The 20,720-nt window shown below is 69.1% G+C and overlaps 1 protein-coding gene across 1 annotated transcript; it reads right to left on the bottom strand.

The window, feature by feature from the left end:
* Positions 1-8,651: 8,651 nt before the first annotated feature.
* Positions 8,652-20,659, bottom strand: F12 (coagulation factor XII). The gene is made up of 14 exons (XM_045027716.1): positions 20,543-20,659; positions 19,388-19,427; positions 18,928-19,027; positions 18,460-18,530; positions 17,105-17,212; positions 16,520-16,651; positions 16,113-16,217; positions 15,018-15,192; positions 14,754-14,854; positions 14,425-14,683; positions 14,180-14,316; positions 13,161-13,304; positions 9,811-9,959; positions 8,652-8,878 (listed from the first exon to the last, which is right to left on the bottom strand). The coding sequence occupies exons 1-14, from the start codon at positions 20,597-20,599 to the stop codon at positions 8,723-8,725; spliced, it is 1,734 nt and encodes a 577-aa protein (XP_044883651.1). The 5' UTR covers positions 20,600-20,659; the 3' UTR covers positions 8,652-8,722.
* Positions 20,660-20,720: the final 61 nt, after the last annotated feature.

The following is a 20,720-nucleotide window of genomic DNA, read 5'->3' as shown; positions in this document are numbered from 1 at the left end:
TGCCATGGGGAGCAGGGGTAGGCGCTGTCCCAGTGCCCCAGGGCGGTGCTTGGGGGGTGACACGGGGAGCAGGGCGGGGTCTGTCCCAGGGCCCTAGGGCAGCGCTAGGGGGTGCTGAGCCGCAGGGAGCGGGGCAGGGTCTGTCCCAGGGCCCCAGGGGGGCGCTAGGGGGCACTGTGCCATGGGGAGCAGGGGTAGGCGCTGTCCCAGTGCCCCAGGGCGGTGCTTGGGGGGTGACACGGGGAGCAGGGTGGGGTCTGTCCCAGGGCCCTAGGGCAGCGCTAGGGGGTGCTGAGCTGCAGGGAGCGGGGCAGGGTCTGTCCCAGTGCCCCAGGGTGGTGCTAGGGGGTGACGCGGGGAGCAGGGCGGGGTCTGTCCCAGGGCGGTGCTAGGGGGCACTGAGCCACAGGGAGCGGGGTCTGTCCCAGGGCCCTAGGGCGGCGCTAGGGGGTGCTGTGCCACAGGGAATGGGGCAGGGTCTGTCCCAGGGCAGCGCTAGGGGGCGCTGTGCCACAGGGAATGGGGCAGGGTCTGTCCCAGTGCCCCAGGGTGGTGCTAGGGGGTGACGCAGGGAGCAGGGCGGGGTCTGTCCCAGGGCGGTGCTAGGGGGCACTGAGCCACACGGGGTCTGTCCCAGGGCCCTAGGGCGGCGCTAGGGGGCGCTGTGCCACAGGGAGCGGGGTCTGTCCCAGGACCCCAGGGTGGTGCTAGGGGGTGCTGTGCCACAGGGAGCGGGGCGGGGTCTGTCCCAGGGCAGCGCTAGGGGGCGCTGTGCCACAGGGAATGGGGCAGGGTCTGTCCCAGTGCCCCAGGGCGGCGCTAGGGGGTGACGCGGGGAGCAGGGCGGGGTCTGTCCCTGTTCCCCAGAGCGGCACTAGGGGGTGCTGTGCCACAGGGAGCGGGGTGGGGTCTGTCCCAGGGCCCCGGGGCAGCGCTAGGGGGCACTGAGCTGCAGGGAGCGGGGCAGGGTCTGTCCCAGTGCCCCAGGGTGGTGCTAGGGGGTGATGCGGGGAGCAGGGCGGGGTCTGTCCCAGGGCGGTGCTAGGGAGCACTGAGCCACAGGGAGCGGGGTCTGTCCCAGGGCCCTAGGGCGGCGCTAGGGGGTGCTGTCCCACAGGGAATGGGGCAGGGTCTGTCCCAGTGCCCCAGGGCGGCGCTAGGGGGTGACGTGGGGAGCAGGGCGGGGTCTGTCCCTGTTCCCCAGAGCGGCACTAGGGGGCGCTGTGCCACAGGGAGTGGGGTCTATCCCAAGGCCCTAAGGCGGCGCTAGGGGGCGCTGTGCCACAGGGAGCGGGGCGGGGTCTGTCCCAGGGCGGCGATAGGGGGCGCTGTGCCACAGGGAATGGGGCAGGGTCTGTCCCAGTGCCCCAGGGCGGTGCTAGGGGGTGACGCGGGGAGCAGGGTGGGGTCTGTCCCTGTTCCCCAGAGCGGCACTAGGGGGCGCTGTGCCACAGGGAGTGGGGTCTGTCCCAAGGCCCTAAGGCGGCGCTAGGGGGCGCTGTGCCACAGGGAGCGGGGCGGGGTCTGTCCCAGGGCGGCGATAGGGGGCGCTGTGCCACAGGGAATGGGGCAGGGTCTGTCCCAGTGCCCCAGGGCGGCGCTAGGGGGTGACGCGGGGAGCAGGGCGGGGTCTGTCCCTGTTCCCCAGAGCGGCACTAGGGGGCGCTGTGGTGGCTGGCCGGGGTGGGGAAGGAGTTTGCAGGAGGTGGGGGCTTATTCTACGGTCCATTCTCCCTGTAGATTTCTACTTCACTTCCGGCCTAAGCAGCTGAGCACAGTCCCATGTGGTGACCAGTAGCCGCTGTGTTCCAGCCCAGAGGCAGCTGCAGCCTCAGTCCTGGGGCAGGGGCTGCATATTGACCCTTTGCTCTGCCCCCAAGAAGCAGGAGAGAGAGTCTGGGTGGGTCCTGTATTCACGGAGCGATGGCGCTGCTCTGTGCTTAGCCCCCCACCCAGCGTGCCCCACCTCGCGCAGCGGGCACCGGGCTGCACCAGAGTGTTTGAGAGGCTGGCTCTGCTGGCTGGTGAGGTGTACAGGCAGGGGGGACAGGGCTGCCCTCCCAGCCTGGCGCAGCTTGGAACAGGCACCCAGCAGGGGGTGAGTAAGTGGGGAGGAGGCCATGGCGAGGACACGGGCGAGGACCCTGTTTTCTCACTGACCAGGCGCCCTGGTCCCGAGGCTGCCTCCCCCTCGCTCTGTGCAAGGGCCCCTCAGTCTGGGACCCGCCTGGGCTGGGCAGGTCCTGGGGCAGCTCGGTTCTCCCCGTGGAGCTGGCAGGAAGGGGGGCACTTTGTTCGAGGGGTGCTGCTCCGATCTGCCCCCCGCCCCAGGGCACTTGTGGGGCAGGTCCACAAGCCAGTGAGGGTAGCACGGCAGTGCTCCGGGCATGCCATACCCTAGTGCCAAAGGCTGGGGAAATGGGGGAGGAAGGGATTCGCTCACCCTGGGTATCCCACTAGCTGTGCAGGCTGCAGGGGGCCTGACGGGGTCTGGTTCCACCTACGGTGGGGTCTGGGCTCGCCCAATCCTGCTGTGCCCCCCCAGGCCTAGATGCCATCAGACCTGCTGTCTCTGCCCAGGTACCAGGCAGAGCGCCCTGGCGAGCTCCCGCTTCCCCCCCGCCCCGGCCCCAGCCTCAGCCCCAGCCTCTTACCCGAGCGCGTCTCCGGCGGGGCCTGAGCTCCGTCCCGCTCAGAGCCGCGTGGTGAGGGGGCGGGGCTGTGAGCTCCACGCCGAGCGGAGGCAGCTGCCCCGCCCCCTCCCCACGCCGCTCTGAGCGGGGCGGGGCTCAGGCCCCGTTGGAGCTCCCAGCCCCGCCCCCTCACACGCGGATCGGATCGGGGCGGGGCTCAGGGGCTCGGCCGGAGTCTGGCTCCAGGAGAGGGGCGGAGGCGGGAGCCTCCGCTCTTCTCTTGGGGGCCCCTGCGGAGCCCGGGGCCCGGGGCAAATTGCCCCCTTTGCCTCCCCCCCTCTGGGCGGCCCTGGGGAGCTCCAGCCTGGAAAGCCCCAGGCTGCGGCCTAGCATTGGGCTAATAGGTACTGGGGGTTGCAGAGGGCAGCCCAGGGGTAGGCCAAGGCAGCAGGTCCAAACCCAACCTTGCTGGTGATGAGTAGGCTGACACTGCAGTCTGCCCCAGGGCGTGGGGCTAGACAATGACTGGCAGTAGCCATATACTGAGGCAAGGTGGGGATAGAGGGTGGGGGTTCCCTGAGAGGGGAGACCCTGAGCGAAAGGGGTTACTGCCAGGGGGCAGCACCCCATGTAAAAGGGCACCGGGTCCAGGGAGGGACATGGGGGGCCAGAAGACAGGCGGATCACCAGCCTGCAGGGGGTGCTCCGAAGCTGGCAACGAGCTAATTCCCGGAGTCACCAGCAGGAGGCGCCACGGGGGTGAGTCCGACCCGTCTACAGGGGGTCTCTGAGGACCTTCACTGCATCAGGCTGGTTCTCCATGGGGGAGCTCTGAGGATCAATACCAGGTGGGGCTGGTTCTCCATGGGGGGGGGACTCTGAGGACCCACACCGGGTTGGGCTGGTTCTCCGGGGGCGGGGGGGGGGGCTCTGAGGACCCACACTGGGTTGGGCTGGTTCTTGGGGGGCGGGGGGGCTCTGAAGACCCACACTGGGTCAGGCTGGTTCTCCATGTGGGGGGCTCTGAGGACCCACACTGGGTCGGGCTGGTTCTCCATGTGGGGGGCTCTGAGGACCCACACTGGGTCGGGCTGGTTCTCCGGGGGGGAGAGGGGCTCTGAGGACCCACACCGGGCCGGCTGGCTCTCCCTGCCCGCAGGCTGGCGCTGGTGGGGCTCTGTGCTCTCTTCCCAGGCGTTCCACACACCCCAGAAGTCTCTCCCTAGCCAGGAGGGCACCAGTGGCTCCCAGGTACCTGCCGTCTCCTTTGCTGCCTATTAGTCCTGAGGAGCCTGCCCTGGCCAGGAACCAGGCGGGCCCAGCTCAGGCGCTGCTCCCAGGCCATGTGCCTGGCAAACCTCATGTGGGTCTGGATGCCCCCTCAAGGACCCCAAACCCGGAAAGGGCCCAGGAGGAGCTTCTAGAGGGGCCTGGGCTGAGGGGGGCAGGGCAGGGCCCGGGGGGCCTGGGCTGAGGGTGGCCCGGCAGTGGCCGGGGTGCCTGCCCCATGGAGGTGGCTGTGTCAGTCTGAGCCTGTTTCCTCTGCGCCCCTAGGACACGGTGCCTCGCACTGCCCAGCTGGAGCAGACCTGAGGGGCAGGAGCTGCCTGCGTGCTGGTGGCAGGACGTGGTACCTAACCGGAGCTAGAGCCCGGGCTATCCCGTAGCTTGGCAGCGCCCAGTCTTGGCGCCCGTGGTGCTGTGTTGCAATGGCGATGTCTCTGTCTGTCCGTCCGTCCTGTCTGGAGTGAAACGTGGGTAAATAAAGGCGCTGCCTGGCAGTGTTTTCGCCTCGCTATTCGCTCCCTGCCGGGGTGATCAGTGCAGGGCCGGGTGCCGGGGGTGCTGCCCCCTCGTCCACTGGGGGTGGGGCTTTCTCCTCTGCTTTTCAACCCTTTGTGCCCTCCTGCCCGCTCACTGTCGCCCGTCATGCCCGGCTACCACACAGAGCCCTGTCCACCCTGCCCTGCGCACACCGGGACCTCTGCTTGACCAGGGTCCTTAGCAGCCCCTGCCGGGCAGAGAGGTGCCCTGGAAACAGTTTGAGCCCTTCCCTCGCAGCAGTGTCACGGAAAGGCGCCCCCACCCAGCTCCCCATGCCCCCTGCCCACCTCCCGGTGCCCTCCGCCCAGCTCCCCATGCCCCCCGCCCACCTCCCGGTGCCCTCCACCCAGCTCCCCGTGCCCCCCGCTTAGCTCCCAGTGCCCCCCCACCTCCCTGTGCCCTCCGCCCAGCTCCCGGTGCCCCCCGCCCACCTCCCGGTGCCCTCCGCCCAGCTCCCCATGCCCCCCGCCCACCTCCCGGTGCCCTCCGCCCAGCTCCCCGTGCCCCCCGCTTAGCTCCCAGTGCCCCCCCACCTCCCGGTGCCCTCCGCCCAGCTCCCCGTGCCCCCCGCTTAGCGCCCCGGGCCCCGCACCCTCCTCGTGCCCTCCACCCAGCTCCCCATGCCCCCCGCCCACCTCCCGGTGCCCTCCACCCAGCTCCCCGTGCCCCCCGCTTAGCTCCCAGGGCCCCCCCACCTCCCTGTGAGATCCCACCAGCTCCCCGTGCCCCCCGCCCACCTCCCGGTGCCCTCCACCCAGCTCCCCGTGCCCTCCGCTTAGCTCCCAGTGCCCCCCCACCTCCCTGTGCCCTCCACCCAGCTCCCCGTGCCCCCCGCTTAGCTCCCAGTGCCCCCCACCTCCCGGTGCCCTCCACCCAGCTCCCCGTGCCCCCCGCTTAGCTCCCAGTGCCCCGCCACCTCCTGGTGCCCTCCACCCAGCTCCCCATGCCCCCCACCCACCTCCCGGTGCCCTCCACCCAGCTCCCCGTGCCCCCCGCTTAGCTCCCAGTGCCCCCCCACCTCCTGGTGCCCTCCACCCAGCTCCCCGTGCGCCCCGCCCACCTCCCGGTGCCCTCCCCCCAGCTCCCCGTGCCCCCCGCTTAGCTCCCAGTGCCCCCCCACCTCCCTGTGCCCTCCACCCAGCTCCCCGTGCCCTCCGCTTAGCTCCCAGTGCCCCGCGATCTCCTGGTGCCCTCCACCCAGCTCCCCCTGCCCCCCGCCCACCTCCCGGTGCCCTCCACCCAGCTCCCCGTGCCCCCCGCTTAGCTCCCAGTGCCCCCCCACCTCCCTGTGCCCTCCACCCAGCTCCCCGTGCCCCCCGCTTAGCTCCCAGTGCCCCCCCACCTCCTGGTGCCCTCCACCCAGCTCCCCATGCCCCCCGCCCACCTCCTGGTGCCCTCCACCCAGCTCCCCGTGCCCCCCGCTTAGCTCCCAGTGCCCCCCCACCTCCTGGTGCCCTCCACCCAGCTCCCCGTGCCCCCCGCTTAGCTCCCAGTGCCCCCCCACCTCCCTGTGCCCTCCACCCAGATCCCAGTACCCCCCTATTAGCTCCCAGTGCCCCCCCACCTCCTGGTGCCCTCCACCCAGCTCCCCATGCCCCCCGCCCACCTCCCGGTGCCCTCCACCCAGCTCCCCGTGCCCCCCGCTTAGCTCCCAGTGCCCCCCCACCTCCCTGTGCCCTCCACCCAGCTCCCCGTGCCCCCCGCTTAGCTCCCAGTGCCCCCCCACCTCCCTGTGCCCTCCACCCAGATCCCCGTGCCCCCCGCTTAGCTCCCAGTGCCCCCCAGCCACCTCCCGGTGCCCTCCACCCAGCTCCCCCTGCCCCCCGCCCACCTCCCGGTGCCCTCCACCCAGCTCCCCGTGCCCCCCGCTTAGCTCCCAGTGCCTCCCCACCTCCTGGTGCCCTCCACCCAGCTCCCCATGTCCCCTCCCCAGATCCCCGTGCCCCCTGTGACGGAGCAGGAAGTGGGGCAGATTTGCCCTGGGAATGTTGCAGGGGTTACATTGGGGATGGGGAACTTCCCTTGAAGGAAGCTACCTGAGCTGTAACCTGAGCCATGGCGGGGGTGGGGGGAGAAGTGACCCCTTCTGTCCGGGAGACTGGACAAAGGAGAGGAGGAGCTGGGGGGAGGGAGCTGCTGGAGGAGTTTTTGTTTTTCAGTCTTGGGCTGGGGGCTGCAACACAGGGAACCCCAAGCTGGGGTCTAAGCTCCCTGAACCCCGCAGAAGGACTTGATTGAGGGGTTCTGGTTGTACCTACACGCTCCGCTTGGGACTGTGTCCTGTTGTCTAATAAACCTTCTGTGTCACTGGCTGGCTGAGAGTCAGGGTGACTCGCAGGAAGAGGGGTGCAGGGCCCTGACTCCCCCACACTCTGTGACACTCCCCTCAGCTCCCAGTGCCCCCCACCCAGCTCCCCCCCCCCGAGTCTGGTAGTGTGTGCTCATCCTAGCCCAGACCAGCTGCCCCCAGCCCGTTTGGGAAACCCTCCTCCAATGTGTGGGGATGGGGGGTCAGCCAGGCAGAATCCCACCTTGGGGCCCTTTCCAGCTGTGCTGCACCCCCATTGTACCCCTCCCCCTCGGGTATTGTCCCCCCACTGGGCCCCTCCTCCCTGGTATCATTCCCTGGGCCCCTCCCCCACACCTCAGGGATTAGCCCCCCACTGCGCTCCCCTCAGTATCATCCCCCCTCTGTAGCCCCCCCAGTCCCTTCTCTGAGTATTGTTCCCCCCCATCCACTGTGCCCAGGCCCGAGTATCATCCTCCTGCTCTGCCCCTCCCCCCAAGTATGGCCCCCCCTCGGGGCTGGAGGGGCCCAGTGCCCTGGGGGCAGGGGGCATGGCAGGAACTCCCGGCCCCTTTAAATGTTGGCAGCAAATTCCCTCCCCATTGCCTGCAGCTGCTTGGGCTCCAGCCAGTCAGGTCAGCCCCTCAGGGCCCAGGCTGCTCAGTGCTGCTGGGCTCCACGTGCCCGGCCCGCTGCACACTGGCTCCCTCAGTGGGAGAGGACGGGAAGGAAGGGGGCAGCAGCCCCTGGGAGGACAGACCTTTCCAGCGCCTGGGTGAGACCCCCACCAGCTCTGCTGCGTGCTGGGACCATCCCCTAGGGTGACCAGATGACAAACATGAAATAGCGGGACGCGGGGGGGGCGGAGCAAAAAAAAAAAAGCCAGAGCGCCCCCCGCCACCAGGCGGCAGTGGCACAGCCCCGTCTCCACCCAACTCTCAGCTCTGACCCCCAATACACTCCCAGCTCCCCATCCCCTCGCTCCTGGGCCCCGAGCTGTGCAGCCGAGCCACGCTCCGGACTCCTCTTGCAGCTCCCGGCCCAGCCGCTCCCGGGCTTCATTGCACCAGCCCCACAGCAGAGGCTGCTCCACTCGCCCCGGGCAGCCCCGCTCCGGCTGCAGGGAACTCGGGGACCCCCCCCCCGGGCAGGGGGCGAACCAGGCAGCCGGGCCCGGCCCCTCCTGGCAGGAGCGTGTCTGCCCCACACGTGTCTCTGCCCCCTGCCTGCTCCGCGCTGCCCTGCAGGCTGCAGGGCTGGAGCAGCCTCCGTGCTGCGCTCCCAGCCCCGGCCATGGCCCGTGTGCAAACCTGGGAGGGAGGAGGAATGCCGCGTGCTTGGGGAAGAGGCGGGGCCAGGGCAGGGATTTGGGGAGGGGTGCAATGGGGGAAGGAGGGGGATGGTCGGGGGAAGTGGGGGGTGAAAGCCCCTCCGGGCTCCGTCTATGCACCGGAGCGGAGGGCAAAATTGCTTGTTTGTCCCGTGTCCCGACCGAACCGAAGAGCCCCCCACCGCTGGAGACCTGGACCGCTGCTGGGTGAGTGCAAGCGCCGCAGCTCCCCCGCTTTGCCCCAGGCGCCCTGACTCCTCTGGGCGGCCCTGGCCGAGTCTCAATCCTGGCTGGAGCTTGGTGAATGTTGGACCCACGTCCCCAGCTCCTCCCCCTGCCGCTCCCTGAGAGCATCCTGCCCCGATGGGCCCAGCAGCCCCCCGCAGTGTGAAGATCCCGCACAGGAGCTTGTCCCGCAGCCCCTGCTGCTCTGAAAGGGCAGGGGTGGCTCCATCAGGCTGCTCAGTCCCTCCCTGAGCTCCAGCTCTCAGCATGAGCTGCCAGGGAGCGAGTCGTCACCAGGCTCTGGCACCTGGGCAGCTGATGGGATGCTCCCCCAGAGACGCAGAGGCAAAGCGAGGGTGTGACAGGCCCCAGGTGGGGGGTTTATTGGGTGGGCATGGGGGGCAGATCCTGCTCTGGGCCCCACTAGCCCGTGTGGCCCTGTATCCAGGCGAGGTAGTGGGCCACATTGGTGTAGACGCCGGGCTTGTCCTGCTCTCCGCATCCCACGCCCCAGCTGACGATCCCGCGCAGTGTGGCCCGGCCCTGCTCCTCACACACCAATGGCCCACCAGAGTCTCCCTGTAGCACGAGGGGACCGGTCAGAGGAGGCAGGCCTGGGGCTGGCCCCTCCCCTTGGGCACCATGGCATTGGGGAACCCTGCAGTGCAGTCGAAGGGGGCTAATTGCACTGGGGGCGGGCAGGGCAGACGGGAGCCCCGCTGGCACTGGGGGCGGGCGGGGCGGACGGGAGCCCCGAGGGCACTGGGGGCGGGCGGGGCGGACGGGAGCCCCCGATGGCACTGGGGGCGGGCGGGGCGGACGGGAGCCCCGATGGCACTGGGGGCGGGCGGGGCGGACGGGAGCCCCCGATGGCACTGGGGGCGGGCGGGGCGGACGGGAGCCCCCGATGGCACTGGGGGCGGGCGGGGCGGACGGGAGCCCCCGATGGCACTGGGGATGGGCGGGGCGGACGGGAGCCCCCGATGGCACTGGGGGTGGGCGGGGCGGACGGGAGCCCCTGCTTGCACTGAGGGTGGGCGGGGCGGACGGGAGCCCCCGATGGCACTGGGGTAGGTGGGGCGGACGGGAGCCCCCGATGGCACTGGGGGTGGGCGGGGCGGACGGGAGCCCCAATGGCACTGGGGGTGGGCAGGGCGGACGGGAGCCCCCGATGGCACTGGGGGTGGGCGGGGCGGACGGGAGCCCCCGCTGGCACTGGGTGGGAACAGCAGTGACACATCAGTGCCCTTGAGAAATCAGCCCCTGGCTCTCCCCTTTGGGGCGGATTCCCCAGGGATGAGCTAGCACCAGCCTCCAGCAGGGAGCTGGAGATCAAGGCCCGCTTGTGTGAACCAGGTGCAGAGGGTGGTCTGGCTCCTGGGGGTGCCCAGGGTAGCGTGGCAAAGCGGGGTCTCAGCTCACAAAGGGGCTGCTGGAGAGGCTGTCCCTTCCCGAATTGCAGCCAGATTGGAGCTGACCTGCCCCCGGCACCTCTTGCCCAGCTGTCTCACCTGGCAGGCATCCGTGCCCCCCTCCAGGTAGCCGGCACACAGCATGTCTGTGCTGATCCTGGCCCCATGCAGCTCGGGGGAACGGCACTGCTCGTGAGGGATAATGGGGAGCACAGCTTCCTGCAGGGACTCAGAGAGCTGCCCAGCTCCTGCCCGGGAGAAGAGAGGGGACTAGTGTGAGCAAGGGACCCTGCTGTGCCATGCAGCCCGGGCACAGACACCTGGCACAGGGACACCCCAGCTGGTGCCAGGGATGCGCCCGGCCCCTCGTGGGCTGGCAGTGGTTAGGAGGCCTTGGGCTTGCGGGGGGCAAACGCAGTGTCCGTGTAACCAGTGAGGAAGCGCCAGCCCTCGGGGAAGATGTGACCGTGTCAGGCAGCCTGATGGAGAGAGTGGCTCAGCGCAGCCAGTGGGCCAGCATGGCCCGTAGGGAGCATCTGCTCTGAGTGGGCGGGGCCATGTGGGTGGAGCTTGGTGTGTGGGCGGAGCATGGGAAAGCCCCACACTTTCCCCTGCACAGTGGGTGGGGCAGGGCCCAGGACCCGAAGGGCCCCCAGCCAAGCCCAGCCCACTCTGCTTGTGCTGTGCTCCCAGGCCCCCCAGCTCCTCTCTGCCCCCCGGCCCTGCCCCCCAGCTCCTCTCTGCCCCCCGGCTCCTCTCTGCCCCCCGGCCCTCCCCCCGGCTCCTCTCTGCCCCCCGGCCCTGCCCCCCGGCTCCTCTCTGCCCCCCGGCCCTGCCCCCCGGCTCCTCTCTGCCCCCCGGCCCTGCCCCCCGGCTCCTCTCTGCCCCCCGGCCCTGCCCCCCGGCTCCTCTCGGCCCCCCGGCCCTGCCCCCCGGCTCCTCTCTGCCCACCGGCCCTGTCCCCCAGCTCCTCTCTGCCCCCCGGCCCTGCCCCCCGGCTCCTCTCTGCCCCCCGGCTCCTCTCTGCCCCCCGGCCCTGCCCACCGGCTCCTCTCTGCCCCCCGGCCCTGCCCACCGGCTCCTCTCTGCCCCCCGGCCCTGTCCCCCAGCTCCTCTCTGCCCCCCGGCCCTGCCCCCCAGCTCCTCTCTGTCCCCTGCTCACCCCTGTTGGGTCACAGGCCAGCTAAGGGCTCCTCTCTGCCCCCTGGCCACAGCTGGGGCTGAGAGAGCTGGAGCCCCAGGCCGCCTGGCTGGTGCTACTGACCCCGCCCCTCCAGCTCTGCGCCGCCAGGGGCTGACCCCTCCTCTCCTCCCTGAGCTCTGCAAGCCGTGGCCAGGGGTTGGGACTGACCCCTCCCCACCCAGCTCCCCGTGCCGCAGCCAAGGGCTAGCCCCCAAACCCCCCGGCTCCATTCTGCCCAGGGCTGGGGCTGATCCCCCAGCCTCACTGCCTGACACCTCACATCGCCATCCCCGCACACATTCCTCCACGCCCTGCTAGGGGAGTGCACCCAACCTTTTTGGTAAACTGGGCGTTTGCTCTGATCAGCTGACAAGAGCAAACAGGACAAATGCCTGTTTTTGTCAAAAAAGTCGGGCACTGTCCCGGCCAAAAGGGGGCATACGGTCACCCTACCTCCAGGCAAGTGGGCCGTGAGGGAGCCAGGCTGGGGCAGGGGCAGACCCTGGCCTGGCTAATCATGCCACTCCCAAGGGGCTGGAGCAATTCCCCGCCCTGGCACTGGACTGGCCCTGGCCACCCTGTCAGCTCAGCCTGGCAGACGCCGTCACCTCCCAGCAAGGCTGGTGAATGTGTCCGGGGGGCAGGGTGTGAGGGAGTAGGTCTCTGGGGGTTTGTGGAGGGTGCTGGGCTGTGAGACAGTGGGGGAAGTTTGTGTGTTTTGGGTGCAAGGAACTGTGGGGTCCCCTGGGGGGGTGGGGGAGGTCTGTGTGTCGGGATGCTGGGCAGTGGGGGAGGGATCTCTGGGGGCGGTGGGGGAGGTCTGTGTGTCGGGATGCTGGGCAGTGGGGGAGGGATCTCTGGGGGCGGTGGGGGAGGGCTGTGTGGAGGGATGCTGGGCAGTGGGGGAGGGATCTCTGGGGGCGGTGGGGGAGGTCTGTGTGTCGGGATGCTGGGCAGTGGGGGAGGGATCTCTGGGGGCGGTGGGGGAGGTCTGTGTGTCGGGATGCTGGGCAGTGGGGGAGGGATCTCTGGGGGCGGTGGGGGAGGTCTGTGTGTCGGGATGCTGGGCAGTGGGGGAGGGATCTCTGGGGGCGGTGGGGGAGGTCTGTGTGTCGGGATGCTGGGCAGTGGGGGAGGGATCTCTGGGGGCGGTGGGGGAGGTCTGTGTGTTGGGATGCTGGGCAGTGGGGGAGGGATCTCTGGGGGCAGTGGGGTAGGGATCTCTGGGGGCGGTGGGGGAGGTCTGTGTGTATGCTGGGCAGTGGGGTAGGGATCTCTGGGGGCGGTGGGGGAGGGCTGTGTGTCGGGATGCTGGGCAGTCGGGGAGAGATCTCTGGGGGCGGTGGGGGAGGTCTGTGTGTCGGGATGCTGGGCAGTGGGGGAGGGATCTCTGGGGGCGGTGGGGGAGGGCTGTGTGTCGGGATGCTGGGCAGTGGGGTAGGGATCTCTGGGGGCGGTGGGGGAGGGCTGTGTGTCGGGATGCTGGGCAGTGGGGGAGGGATCTCTGGGGGCGGTGGGGGAGGTCTGTGTGTTGGGATGCTGGGCAGTGGGGGAGGGATCTCTGGGGGCGGTGGGGGAGGGCTGTGTGTCGGGATGCTGGGCAGTGGGGTAGGGATCTCTGGGGGCGGTGGGGGAGGGCTGTGTGTCGGGATGCTGGGCAGTGGGGGAGGGATCTCTGGGGGCGGTGGGGGAGGTCTGTGTGTCGGGATGCTGGGCAGTGGGGGAGGGATCTCTGGGGGCAGTGGGGGAGGGATCTCTGGGGGCGGTGGGGGAGGGCTGTGTGTTGGGATGCTGGGCAGTGGGCGTTCTGAGTGGGGTGCTGTTTAGTGGTGGTGGGCTGTGGGGAAGTGCATTGGGCAGTAGTGGTGGGGCTGTGTGGGGGGGAGTGCAGGCCACTGCACATTTGTGATGGCGGGTCTGTGGGGGGCCTGCTGGGCATAGCACTTGTGGGGGATGCTGGGCATAGGGAGGCGGGGGCTGTGTGGCACGGCCTGGGCTCACCCCCGAGGGGAAGGGGGACGCTGGCAGCACAGGGCTGGGCGGGCCAGTGTGCATCTGGCAACTGCTGGTTTGTGAACACCTTGCCCTGGGCTGGGCTGGGCAGGGCTGCCCCCACCATGCCATGCCCCATTGCCCCTGGCCAGCCCCTCGCTCCAGGGACCAACCCCCCCCCATGCTCCATTGCCCCCAGGGGGCCCCACAAATATGTCTGGTGCCAGGCCCACAAAAGGTTAATCCGACCCAGCACAGCTGGGCCCCAACTCACCTTCGTACAGGTGGCCCCAGCCGGCGATCTCGCAGGGCCTGCTGGCGTTGAGAGGCTCCAAGGCGCGGGGCAGGCAGGCGGGCGAGATGGAGTGGGAGAACTCAGCACAGTGGCCTGCAGCCTTTGCCTTCAAACGCACCAACGCTGGGACACCAGGGAAACAGCTGGTGAGTGAAAGTCTGGGACCGTCCTCACTACAGGCAACCAGGGGGGCAGGATTGGAGCAGTGGGACTGGGGGAGATGGGCGCTCATGATGCAGTGACTCTCGGTGGGGGGATGGGTGCTGCGGGGATGGGCTCTCCCCAGTTTCGTGGCTCTGGGTGGGGGGATGGGCTCTCCCCGGTGTCATGGCTCTGGGTGGGGGGGATGGGTGCTGCGGGGGACGGGCTCTCCCCAGTTTCGTGGCTCTGGGTGGGGGGATGGGCTCTCCCAGGTGTCGTGGCTCTGGGTGGGGGGATGGGTGCTGCGGGGGATGGGCTCTCCCCGGTGTCGTGGCTCTGGGTGGGGGGATGGGTGCTGTGGGGGATGGGCTCTCCCCAGTGTCATGGCTCTGGGTGAGGGGGATGGGTGCTGCGGGGGATGGGCTCTCCCCGGTGTCGTGGCTCTGGGTGGGGGGATGGGTGCTGCGGGGGATGGGCTCTCCCCCGTGTCGTGGCTCTGGGTCGGGGATGGGTGCTGCGGGGGATGGGCTCTCCCCCGTGTCGTGGCTCTGGGTCGGGGATGGGTGCTGCGGGGGATGGGCTCTCCCCAGTGTCATGGCTCTGGGTGGGGGATGGGCGCTCACCGATGTCATGGCTCTGGGTGGGGGGGATGGGTGCTGCGGGGGATGGGCTCTCCCCGGTGTCGTGGCTCTGGGTGGGGGGATGGGCTCTCCCCCGTGTCATGGCTCTGGGTGGGGGGGATGGGTGCTGCGGGGGATGGGCTCTCCCCGGTGTCGTGGCTCTGGGTGGGGGGATGGGTGCTGCGGGGGATGGGCTCTCCCCCGTGTCGTGGCTCTGGGTGGGGGATGGGCGCTCACCGATGTCGTGGCTCTTGGTGGCCTGGGAGTAGTTCTCATGGAGCACGTAGTCCTGCACACGGAGCTCGGCGGAGCCCTGTTCACTCCTGTTATAGTGGGTCTGCCCCAGCCGGACAGAGATGTGGGAGATGTTCGGCCTGCAGGACGGGCCCAGTTGTCAGCGAGGGAAGCAGTGCTGGCTGCCCACCACGGCCCTGCTCCCTCCCCGGTGTGCCTGCCCCGCCTGGCCGTGCTCAGTGACTTGCCTGTGCTGCAGACAGTGCGCCGCTGTCAGCACCCAGCAGGAGGCGATGAGGGTCCCCCCGCAGAAGTGCTCCCCCAGGGACAGGGCTGCCAGGTAGGGATGGGAGCCGGGCAGCGCCAGCATGCCGCCAACAACCCGGCTCCGCAGGGACAAGCTCTTCTTGTACCGCTGCCCACAGCCCTGAGCAGAGCTGCCACTGGGGCTCGTGGGCGTGGGCTTGGCCTCCGGCCGGGCTCCTGCTTCCGCTGTGTCCACAGCACCTGTGGGGAGAGAGCCGGTCACGCGAGGCTCCGCTGCCCCCCCACCCTCTGAGAGATCCTCGGGGCCTACCCGCTGCATGCCGCTCGCATGGGGGGACGCTGCAGAACTCCCAGCTGAGCTGCTCCTCCCTCAGCGTGTAGCACCAGGGCCGGCTGTCGTTATCGGGGTTCCTGCAGTGGAGAACCCCCGGCTCTGTCAACGGGCTCCAGCACAGCAACCAGGAGCCTGAGCCCCAGCTCGTAGCACCCTGCCCCATCTCACCCAGCCCTTGCCCTGGCATCTCACATCTCCTGCCTGCCAGCTCCCCTCTCTGGGCTGGTGCCCGTCGCTCACCTGCAGAAGGCGTGCCCGCCCAGGCCCAGGCTGAGTGCGTCTCGCAAGGAGCGGCTGGAGAACTCGTGGGACAGCAGGTGCGAGTCCCAGGGCAGACACTGTGCCCCAGAGAGGGTGGTGTGGGCCATGCCCCTGTACAGGAGCCCACTCCCGGCGTAACAGGCCTGCCTCCGGTCTGGTGAGTAAAGAGCCAGTTACTGGGTGTCTCTCCACGGCTCCCTCCCCGCAATCCCTCCGCCCCCAGCCCTTGGGCCACTCTCAGAGCATGTGGGCACCTCCAGCCCGCTCTGGGCCAGGGCCGCCCCGAGGATCCAAGGGGCCTGCCTGGGGCAAAGCAACTTCAGGGGTGTGATGAACTGGGACTGTTCTTGCTGTGGTCTGTGAATGCTGAGTGGGGAGTGTTGGCCTGGGAAGGTGGCAGGGGAGTTTGGCTGGGACTGTCTGCATGGGGGAAGGGAGACTGGCCTTGAGGAAGGAGACCTGAGCATGTAACCGGGGTGGGAGGCCTCTGCCCGGGACACTGGACAAAGGCTGGGGGAGGAGCCAGGGAGAGGCTGGGTGAGAGACACTGGAGGGAGTTAGAGGGTCAGGAGCTGGCTAGTGTAATGGAGGGGATCCCAGACGGGGCTCTGACCCCCCAGTGGGGCTGTGGTGCTCCTGGGACCCCAAGATGGACCTAACTGGAGGGAGTCCTGTTGTCTGTACCTGCAGGACCTGTCCTGGACTGTGTTCCTGTCGTCTAACTAAACCTGCTGCTTTACTGGCAGGCTGAGAGTCACGGTGAATCGCAGGAAGCCAGGGGTGCAGGGCCTGGTCTCCCCCCACACTCCATGACAAGGGGCCCCTTCCATCAAAATAAGTTGCAATACTATAGAATACTATATTCTCGTGGGGGCCCCTGTGGGGCCTGGGGCAAATTGCCCCACTTGCCCCCCCTTCTGGGCAGCCCTGCTCCCCCGCGGGCTCTGGGAGGCTGGATGCCCAGAGCTCTGATCCCCGCTCTGTGACTTCGAGCAGGCCCAGTCCCTCCGGGGGCCCAGGGATCCCGATCCAGCCCGTGCAGTACGGCTCCAGGCACAGGCTGGGTGCCAGTACCTATGTCACAGAACAGCCCAGCGTAGCCATTCCGGCAGCTGCAGACCGGCTCCCGCTTCACTTCCATGCAGTGCCCTCCGTTCAGACAGGGGTTTGTGGGGCAAGCTGCAGAGCAGAGACAGGTGTCACGGCTGCCTCCATGGGGCCAGCTGCTGCTGGGGGCTGGCACTGACCAGATGTTTGGGGCCAGTTTGGCTTACGGTGCCCAGCTCAGCTGCCCCTGAGCAAGCAGCGCATCACCACTGCCCAGTCCAGCACCTCCCGCTGCCCTGCCTGCCCTTGCCCTCCCCCCCACCCCCTTTTGGCTCCTGTGTCTGCCCACACCCTGCCCTCTGCAGGGTAGCCCCAGCCTCCCTTGGGGTGGACCCTCCCCCTGTGGAATAGTGCTCTCTGCCCCCCGCTCTCACCCTTGCCATGGGCTGGCCGGCAGACAGCCTTCCCGCCGGCACAGTGGCACTCCTCCACGCTGGGGGGCCGGTACCTCAGCCACCTCTCTCCCTCAGGGAAAGACGCCAGCAGCCGCTCTTCCAAACAGCTCTCTGCAAAAGCCGAGTGGGCATGAGCTGGGCCTCCCTTCCCCCAGCCCAGACACAGCCCGGTCCCACCTCGGCATCTGCCCGTGCCCCAGCTCAGGCCAGTCAAGTCCCTGCCCGCTGCGAACCCAGTGCCTGTTCCCAGGGGCTGCTGCTGGCCCCGCCGGGTGGGGTGGGGTGTGATGGACATCGTGAAGCCAGCTGGGCTCAGTGGTGGGGCTGTGCCTGGCTCTGATCTGGGGGGGGCTCTGCCCCGCAGCTGGGTCCTGCTGCAAGCAGCTGCCTCTGGCGAGGTGGTTCTGGAGCAGGCCTCCCTTGGAGGTGAGCGTGCCATCCCCAGTGGCTGGCAGGCCAGGGGCAGGGGCCCAGGGCAGTGGGCGGGCAGCAGGGTCCCCACTCCTTTGCTCCCTGCTGGGGCTGTGTGGCCCAAGAGGAGGGGTGGGTGCTGGGCCCAGTCACCTTTCTGGCAGTGCCTGCCGTGGAAGCGGGCAGGGCACACACAGCGGTAGCCATCCTGGCCGCTCTTGCAGGCACCCCCGTTCTCACAGGGGTTCGGCTTGCAGGGATCTGCAGACAGAGAGCGGAGTCGGGGCAAAGGCTCTAGGCTGGGGGGCAGCAGCACCAGGATCACCAGGCCCTGCCCCTGAGGCCTGGACCAGCGCCTGGGAGGGAGCTGGTCCGGGCAGAGCAGTGGGAGGGGCTGGTGGAGCCTGTTGTGAGTCCAGGGCTGCCTTAGGGTTGGGCGACCCCCGGTGACTGCCCAGGGGGCCCCGTGCAGCAGTGCAGAGGTGTAAAGACAGAAACTGCTGCCAGCTGGCAGGGGGGCGCCGCGTGTGGGGAGTGCCCAGGGGGGGTGTCTGTGTGCGAGCGGTGACGCCCCCCCACATTCCTCTGTGCCCCCCAGGGGGCTGGGGGTCGGGAGGAGCCACACCAAGCGCTCTGGGCATCCAGCGCGTTCCCCCCTGGGCTCTGCTGACGCTCAGGAGCTGCTGCTCTCTGCCCGGCCCTGGCGCAGCCCGCAGGGAAAGTGCCCTGGATGCAGGGAGCCCTCACGGACCCCAGGGGTGCACGGGGCGGAGGAGCAGCCTTGGGGGGGAGCGAGCAGCAGGGCCAGCCGCCCCATCTGTGCAGCCAGCTCACTTTCCCCACATGGGCACAAGGGGTTAGCGGTCCAGGGGGGTGGGGCACCCCTGGGGGCCAGGGGCACATCATGCCCACAGGGGTGGGGCAATGGGGAGCACCATGCCCTTGGGGGCCAGGGGCACAGTGGGGGGGCATCATGCCCACAGGGGTGGGGCAATGGGGGGCACCATGCCCTTGGGGGCCAGGGGCACAGTGGGGGGGCATCATGCCCACAGGGGTGGGGCAATGGGGGGCACCATGCCCTTGGGGGCCAGAGGTGCAGTGGGGGGGCATCATGCCCACAGGGGTGGGGCAATGGGGGGCACCATGCCCTTGGGGTCAGGGTGCAGTGGGGGGCATCATGCCCACAGGGGTGGGGCAATGGGGGGCACCATGCCCTTGGGGGCCAGAGGTGCAGTGGGGGGGCATCATGCCCACAGGGGTAGGGCAATGGGGGGCACCATGCTCTTGGGGGCCAGGGGGCAGTGGGGGCATCATGCCCACAGGGGGCAGGGTGCCAAAATACAAGTTCACCCCAGATGCCATTTTCCCTAAGGCCGGCCCTGGATGGGTTAGCGAAGGGCAGTGGGACATGGGGTGCAGACCCGCCCCCCCATGTGGGGCTGGAGCAGGGAAATCTTAACCCCCCTCCCACCCGTAGGGGTCACTTGGGTTCCCATTGGCCGCCGCACCTGTCACTCTCTTGTCCTCCCCACAGAGAGTCCACTTGTGGTCCCGGTCGTAGTTCTCAGTGGTGGCGCACCTGCCGTGGGAGGTGAAAGTGAGGGGGAGCGATGGTGCGGCCCCGGAGACCAGGGGGGCGAGGGGGCAGTCTTGGGTCCCTGGCTAGACCGGAGCTCTCTGGGCATTGCGTGGAACGTGCTGCCCAAGAGGCCTGTGGTGGCGCCAGGCGCTGTGCCCTCGCCCTGGGGACGAAGCCCTACCCCAAGGGAGTGAATCCCAGCTCCCCATAGGGCTCTGCTCTCCCTGCGTCTCCTGCATGGGGCTGGTCATGGGCATGGAGAGGGCAGCCGTCCTGCCTGCCCCCTCACCTCTGCCCAAGGGCGCTCGGTCAGGCTGCCACCCTCCCCGCAGACGGGGGCCGAAGGAGGGCCCTTCCGTGGCGTCTGGGGCGCCAGGAGGGGGCAGAAGGCTCTTACCAGGCCCGGTGGCCACGCAGGCCATCCCGGAGGCAGGAATGGTGCATCTTGCGCTGGTAGCGGAAGGGGAAGTGGCAGGGCTCCCCACTGGCTGCCGTCACTGCAAGGCAAGGGCAAAAGGGGAGCTGCCCTGAAACAGTCCCTCCTTGGGGGGCTTCCGGCCCCTTCTCTCCCCCACCCCTGGCAGGAGGGAGGGATGGACAGTCTCCCCCTGCCCCCATCTCACCTAGTGGACAGCAGTTCCCAGCCCCTGCTCCCCGGGGCTGCCTCTGCGGCCATGTGAGCAGCCGGGGTGAGAGCTGGGCTCGTGCCAGTGCCCATCCCCCCAGGACAGCCCGTCTAGCCCAGGCAGGGTGCCCCCAGCGTTGGCAGGCCCAGGCAGCAGCGGGCACGAGCTCTGCCATCCAGGACCCCTGGCGCCAGGCTGGAGCTGCTCTCACCGCCCATGACAGACACTCACCCTCGCCCTTCATCCTCGGCGGGGGCTTGTCACGCCGGTCCTGCGGGACAGAACCCAGTGAGCATGTGCAGCGAGGCCCCCGCTGCGCTGGCCCCCGCGGGACAGCCGCCCCCGGGGACATGCCTGGCTAGGAGGCACTGCTGCTCGCTGTGGCCGTTCAGCCCTTCCCCCCTGGGGGCAGAGCGCAGGGGTCGCCCCAGGCCCCAGGCTCACAGGTGTGGGTGCCGATGAGGAAGGAAGCCAGGGTCGGCATGCGGGGCCAGCCCTGGCGGGCCCAGCAGGGACAGCTTGAGCGGGCGGCAGGCTCTGGGGTGCGTCTGTGCTGGGAAGGGCAGGCCCAGAAGAGCAGCCTCCTGCCATGGCTGGGGGCGCATTGTGTAGGGCGGTGGCTTGGCTTAGGGGGTTGCGGGAGGTTCCCATGTGCATGCTCAGTGGGGAAGAGGAGGTCCCATGGGCTCACACTTAGCGGGGGAGGGGAGGTTCCATAGACTCACACTTAGCGGGGGAGGGGAGGGTCCCATGGGCTCACACTTAGCGGGGGAGGGGAGGGTCCCATGGGCTCACACTTAGTGGGGGAGGGGAGGTTCCCATAGGCTCACACTTAGCGGGGGAGGGGAAGTTCCATAGGCTCACACTTAGCGGAGGAGGGGCAGGTCATGTGGGCTCAGGCTTAGCGGGGGAGGGGAGGGTCAAGTGGGCTCACACTTAGCGGGGGAGAGGCAGGTCATGTGGGCTCAGGCTTAGCGGGGGAGGGGAGGGTCAAGTGGGCTCACACTTAGCGGGGGAGGGGCAGGTCCCATGGGCTCACACTTAGCGGGGGAGGGTCCCATGGGCTCACACACTCGGTGTGCTACACAGAGTTGATGTGAATTGCCCCAGGCCCCAGCGAGCCTGGGGCGACGCTGGGACGAGAAGCAGTGCCTGGCTCCTAGCCCTACACTCAGCTCTCCACGGCCCGGGCCTGACCCAGGCACTGAGAGCCAGGACTAGCCAGGGTCTGGTGACACACTTTGGGGATTAAGAGTGCATGGGGCAGGGAGGGATTGGGGGTCACGGTCGGAGGGGGCTGGGGGTCGATAGCCTGGGGGACTGGGCATGAGGGAGGATTGAAGCCAGAGTGAATTGTTGTGATACTCAGGGGCGGGGGAACCTTACCGGGACGGTTGCCCCCGGGCTGAGCAGCAGAACCAGCAGCAGCAGCAGGGACATCATGGCGCTGTGCAGGGCAGGGGCTGCGCCTGCTCCCAGGCAGAACAAACAGTCCCCAATCGATCCAGCCCAAAGCAAAGGTCTTTGGGGTGGGATTTAACCAGGGCTGCTGGGGGGGCAGGGA

This window comes from Mauremys mutica, chromosome 8 (genome assembly GCF_020497125.1).
Source record: "Mauremys mutica isolate MM-2020 ecotype Southern chromosome 8, ASM2049712v1, whole genome shotgun sequence".
Taxonomy (NCBI): Eukaryota; Metazoa; Chordata; order Testudines; family Geoemydidae; genus Mauremys; species Mauremys mutica.
This window is presented reverse-complemented; position numbering and strand designations above follow the sequence as displayed.

Excerpts from the sequence above, each read along its gene's own strand:
- F12 (XM_045027716.1), bottom strand. The coding sequence starts at position 20,599 with ATGATGTCCCTGCTGCTGCTGCTGGTTCTGCTGCTCAGCCCGGGGGCA. Across the intron at positions 18,531-18,927 it reads CTGCGTGGCCACCGGGCCTG|GTGCGCCACCACTGAGAACT; the intron begins GTAAGAGCCTTC and ends CTCCCACGGCAG. Across the intron at positions 17,213-18,459 it reads GGAGGACAAGAGAGTGACAG|ATCCCTGCAAGCCGAACCCC; the intron begins GTGCGGCGGCCA and ends CTCTGTCTGCAG.